This window comes from Marmota flaviventris, chromosome 10 (genome assembly GCF_047511675.1).
Source record: "Marmota flaviventris isolate mMarFla1 chromosome 10, mMarFla1.hap1, whole genome shotgun sequence".
In the NCBI taxonomy this organism is placed as follows: domain Eukaryota; kingdom Metazoa; phylum Chordata; class Mammalia; order Rodentia; family Sciuridae; genus Marmota; species Marmota flaviventris.
Window position 1 is genome coordinate 8,855,357 of NC_092507.1, and position 5,962 is coordinate 8,861,318.

General features: G+C 50.4%; 1 protein-coding gene across 1 annotated transcript; it reads left to right on the forward strand.

Moving 5' to 3' along the window:
- Positions 1-3,111: 3,111 nt before the first annotated feature.
- Positions 3,112-5,743, forward strand: LOC139707339 (PRAME family member 12-like). Its single transcript, XM_071618547.1, has 3 exons — positions 3,112-3,398; positions 3,777-4,358; positions 5,170-5,743. The coding sequence occupies exons 1-3, from the start codon at positions 3,112-3,114 to the stop codon at positions 5,741-5,743; spliced, it is 1,443 nt and encodes a 480-aa protein (XP_071474648.1).
- Positions 5,744-5,962: the final 219 nt, after the last annotated feature.

Sequence of the window (5,962 nt, forward strand, 5' to 3'; positions counted from 1 at the left end):
TTTTGGAGGAGACATGATTGGTTTATAGCCTTAACCTTGCCAGTAAGTTAACTCCTAATGGGATTAACTGAGTGATAACAGGGGGCAGGTGGGGTGTGGCTGGAGGAAGCTGATCACTGAGGGTGTGGATATGGTGTGTATATTTTGTATCTGGCAAGGGGCCATCTCTCTGCCTCTCTGTTCTCTAATAATGTGAGCACCTTCCCTCTGCCACAGTCTCCCACCATAATGGTCAGCCTCACCTTGAAGGTGAGGGCCCAAGAAATGGAATCTGCTGTGTGTGCATTGAGACCTCTGAAACCATGAGTCCCCAAATAAACTTTTTCTCCTCTGTAGTTGTTGGGGTTGGGTGTTGTAGTGACAGCGTGAAAAAGCTGACTAACACAAAGACAGAACAACAAATCAGAAATGCAATTCTGTGACTGCAGCCAATCAAACCATTCCTTCTACATCTTCCCTGTAAGTCCTCCCCTCACATGGCTCACCATCCAAGCACTCCCTCTCTTTCCGTCTCTCCTTCCTCAATTCCTGAATTACTTTTTACTCAGGCTCTTCAAATTTTCCTTTGCCTGTGAACTTCTCACAGCCTAAAGAGCCCTGGAAACTGCCTGGAGCAAAGGTTGCCTGGGAGATGTGCCCTCGGGTCCCTGATTCTGCAGGAAGACTCTCCAGTGGGTGGCCTCCCTGATGTCAGGAACACCTGCTGTCCAACCCTGTGTCTTTCTCTCCCATTCCCAAGTTGCCCAGAGTTTCCACCCTTGGTGGACTTCAGACCTTTCCAAGTCCCCATCAGGGGCATGTTGGCCCATGCCTATAATCACAGCAACTCAGGAGATTGAGGCAGGAGGATGGCAAATTTGAGGCCAGCCTCTGCAACTCAGTGAGGACCTAAGCAATTTAGTGAGACACTATGACCAAATAAAAGCAAAAATTAAAAAGGGCAGGGGATGTGGTTCAGTGGTTGAGAACCAATGGGTTCAATCCCTGACAAACAGGAGAAGTCTTGCCCTAAGTCTAGAAGACTGATTCCACCCTCCTTGTCTGCTCTTCCACTCTGAGTGTGCCCAGATTTGCTGCAAGGTAACTCGACACTTGTGTGACTGTTGTCAACATGGTTCCCATTCTGTGGTCTTCGTGGATGACACTACTGTCCTCAAAAAGCTGTTTTTACTATGGAATTTTCGGGAAAAAAAAATTCAAATAATTTTGATAGGGCCAAAGACCCCTTTGAAAGCTATTTTCAGGTGTTGTTTTTTCTTAGGGACTCAGTGCTTTTCTGTCTCACGGGAGGAACAGGAGGGTCACATATGGACAAAATTGAGTCCATGGTGTGGAGTGCATGGAAGGACGCATCCCTGACTGTCACACTCTCCCGGATTCTGCGCACTTTCATGAGATTGGATTCAATCAATCAATCTGGAGGAAGAAAATCCAATCAGGATTAAGTGGGTGGAGACTGGAGAACCTGATTAGATACTGCTTTCTGATTGGCTGGCATCCAATCAGATGGAGGTGGGGGCGTGGTCAGAGAGGTCCATAAAAGCTTCTGTGGAGCCAGAAGAGAAACACAAGAGTCCTGGAGCCCAAGGGGAACCAGCCTGGCCTGCTGAGGCTCCGAGAACCCTGCACACCTGGACAGATCCGTAAGTCCCTCACTGCCCTGAGCACCACGCCGTTCCCGCCTCACCTGTGCCGATTCAGGAACAATTTTTTTTCCCTGTCTTTTCTCATGAACCAATTTACAACGTCGATTTTGCCTCGCAGTGTAGTTTTACCTTGATCCTGAACTCTAGGATTTACACTTTGGCTTATGTCAGTTTCAATTTTCTTTCTTTGTTTCTTTGGTATGGGCTATTGAACCAAGGGGAACTCAAACACTGAGCCACCTCCTCATCCCTGTTTTGTGCTGTATTTAGAGACAGGGTCTCACTGAGTTGCTTAGCGCCTGCTCTTGCTGAGGCTGACTTTGATCGCATCATCCCCCTGTCTGAGTCTCTGGAGACCCTGGGATTACAGGCTTGTGCACGCACGCCCCGCACTTTTTCTTTTTCTCAATTGTTGTTTTTTTAAAGTTTATATGGACAATATAATTTATTTATCCATTTATTTATTTGGTGGTATGGTGATTGAACCAGGGCCTTGTGCATGTGAGGCAAGCACTCTATCGACAGAGGTATGTCCCCAGCCCAACGCTGAATAAATTTTACCTGCTGCTGAGGATCAAGCCCAGTGCCTCACATGTCCTAGGAAAGTGCTCTTCCACTGAGCTCCAGGCAAAGCCAATTTAAAGTTACTTAACCAAGGAAGTGAATTGCAAGCCTATTTCATTCTAATTGATTGGAATTCTATTTCCTGATAATAAAAATGTTTATTTTGTGTGCCCTTAAAATTATACTGTTTTGTTGGGCGTGGTGGCACACACCTGTAATCCCAACACCTCCAGAGTTTGAGGAGGCCAGAGAATTAGAGTTCAAAGCCAGCCACAGCAGCATGAGGTGCTGAACAAATCAGTGAGACCCTGTCTCCAACTAAAATACAAAATATGGCTGGGGGCAGTGACTTACTGGTTGAGTGTCCTGAATTCAATCCCCAATATTGCCTCATCCCCCAAATTATACTTTAAAGCTTATGTAGTTTTGTAATTTTATAATTTGTTTAAACAAATAAACAAAAAGCTTCAAACTATCTCATGCAACACTTCACAGACTCTGTTCTTCTGATCTCTTTGTTCTCTTGACCTCCCCCCTAAGGTGGCAGAATCTCACATGTGTAAAAGATATCTGTGAGACTCTGTTGTAATTTCCAAGTGTTTTATAATATGGGCACATGCTTTATAATTGCCCATTCAATTTTTTGAAATTAAAAATAACATCACCCATGAGAGGGCAACTCCTTTCTGAGCCTCTGTAGTTGTTGAAACTGAGGAGCCTACTGCATTAAGTCACATGACACTCCAATTCCCATTTTATAAGGACAAAGGCTTTCCCCCATTAAGGTTGGGGTGAGTTTTAAACTCACCAGTACCCCCTTCCCAGTGGCAGGCAATGGATGGGATAGTGGCCTTTTCTCTGGACCATTTTCCTGGATCCTTCTTCTTTCAGACTCCCCAGGATGCGCATCCAGTCCCCACCCACGCTTCTGGAGCTGGCAGGGCGCAGCCTGCTGAGCAACAAGTCCAGGGCCATCCTGGATCTGGAGGACCTGCCCATAGAGCTCTTCCCACCACTCTTTGTGGAGGCCTTCAGCAGGGGACACACTGAGGTCCTGAAGAAAATGGTGCAGACCTGGCCCTTCACCTGCCTGCCCCTGGGGACCTTGATGAGGCAGCCACAGCCGGAGATGCTCCGAGTGGCACTGGATGGGCTGGACATGCTGCTTGCCCAGCAGGATCGCCCCAGGTGAGGGGGACCCAGGTGGCCTGGAAGGGAGCACCATCGGTGCCAGGGAAGGGATGGGTATAGGCAGGGAGAGTGGGTGCTAAAGTGTGCTCCACAGGCTTCCTGTGCTGCCAGCAAGGATGGGTGGAGAGGCCTTGGCCATGCTGAGCCCCATCTGGGAAAGGCTTCCAGATGTGGTGGTGCTTGAGGCAGCTGTGCTGACCCCTGAATGAGGCTGTACCTGCCCCTGCCTCAGTCTGTACAAGTGGGGGCACCAGGCTGGATTGGAGGGAAGTGGGTGGAGAAAAGTGAGACAGAAGGAAGAGGTGGAGCAGGGAGCAGCAGCTGAGAGGGGAAGGAAGGGGCCTCAGGGCTGAGACTCTGCTGTGGTCCCCGCAGGAGGTGGAAACTGCAGGTGCTGGATTTGCGGATGGTTCCACGGAACTTCTGGAGGACGTGGTCTGGAGCCGTGGTCGATGCCTGCTCACCAGAGGACATTAAGAAGAATCGAACATTGAAAGTTGGTCCAGCAATGGCAGCTAAGCTGCCCTTGAAGATATTCATAGACTTGTGCCTCACAGAAGGGCCCATGGATGAATTCCTGACCCACTTGTTCCTGTGGGTCACACAGAGAAGGGACAGGCTGCACCTGTGTTGCAGTAGGCTGAAGATCTTATGGAAACCCACCCGCCACACCAGGAAGGTCCTGAGACTGTTGCAGCTGGACTCTGTCCAGAAGGTGGAAGTGCACTGCACCTGGGTGCCCTCCACCTTGGCTGCTTGTGCTCCTTTCTTGGGCCAGATGAGGAACCTGAGGAAGCTGCTTGTCTCAGAGGTCCGCCTGCCTGCCCACACCTCCCCAGAGGAGCAGGAGAGCCTGCTCTCCCAGCTCACCTCGCAGTTCCTCAGGATGGACTGCCTGAGGAAGTTCTATGTGGATGCTGTCCTCCTCCTTGAGGGCCACCTGGAGCAGGTGCTAGGGTGAGTAAGGGGGATGAGCTTCCTCTGCAGACCAGTATCAGTAAATATGAAAGGGCACCTACTGTGTGCCAGCCACTGACACTCTAATGGTGAACAAGGCACTGGAAGGTAAATAACCCATCATCTGTTCCTGTTGTATCCTGAAGCTCCATCTCCTAACCTGTGTTAGAGCAAAGGGCTAAACCAGGGTTCATGGTCTGGGAAGTGACATCATGCTGGGAAGCCAGCTGATGCGGACAGGAGCTAGTGAGGTGGGTGTGAGGTTCCTTCCCTGGGAACCCTGTCCAGCGACAGGGGTACAAAGCAGGGTAGAGGTGAGGACTTTGAAGGAGGGAAGCCCCCACACCTCTACCTGTTCAACAAGGAAGCCCTGTTGTCCTCCATCTGGGAGCAGAGGAGCCCACTTCTAATGCCGTCCTGGGGAAGGCAGGTCTGAGCTCCCGGTGATGACTCAGGGGTTGTGAGTGAAGAGCAGGGAGTGAGACCTTGCTGAGGGGACAGGGAGTGAGCCCTGCAGGGGCTAACCCCAGGGTGTTTCGACACATCTTTCCTGGATTTGTCTTTGGCACATGACTCTTCCCGACTTCCTGGGGCTAGATTTGTGGCTTTCTGCTTGTCATTGAGGGTGACATTCATAGAGATGGAGGACCCACCTGGTCACACAAGTAGTGGTAAAAGTTTCAGGTTGAAATGGAGTGACCTGAATGAACAGATTCTACAAAATGTCAGCCATGTTCAGATGGTCACGGTGACCTTGGGTTTGGGTCAATTTGTCTTCTCCCTCAGAACTAACTGCCTGGTTCCTCCTTAGGCACCTGAAGACCCCCCTGGAGACCCTCTCGATAACCAAGTGCCCGCTCTCAGATTCCGACTGGAATTATCTCTCCCGCTGCCCAAACACCAGCCAGCTCAGACGCCTGGATCTGAGATACATCAAACTGACCAATTTCAGTCCAGAGCCCCTCAAAATTCTGCTGGAGACTGTGGCAGCCACCCTGAACAGGTTGGACTTGGAAGCCTGTGAGATCACGGACTCCCAGCTCCAAGCCATCCTGCCTGCCCTGAGCCGCTGCTCTCAGCTCAGGATCTTGTGCCTTTTCCGGAATCGCATCTCCATGTCGGTCCTCAGGGACCTGCTCTGTCACACTGCCAGGCTGAGCCAGTTGAGCATAGAGCTATATCCTGCCCCTCTGGAGAGCTATGATGCCCAGGGCGCCATCCACCAAGAGAGATGTTCCCAACTCTGTGCTGAGCTCACAGCACTATTGAAGGACTTTAGGCAGCCCAAGGTCCTTGTGTTCTGTACTGTCCCATGTCCTCAATGTGGCAGCATGTTCCTCTACAACCAGGGCCTCAATCACTGTTTCTGTCCAACAGCTGCCTAGTTGGGTGTGCATAAAAAGCTGCCCTCTACGCAATTGGATGTATAACCAGGATGTAGAGGGATCATGAAGGAAACTCAGAGCCCAGCATTTCAGACACTGCCTGAAGTGTGGATGGGGAAAGGAATCAGATGCTGGGGGCTACATTGGAAGGAAGCCCCTGAAGATTGGACCTTCTGTATAGAGCCATATGTGTCTGTATAGAGTCATCACAAGGGGCCT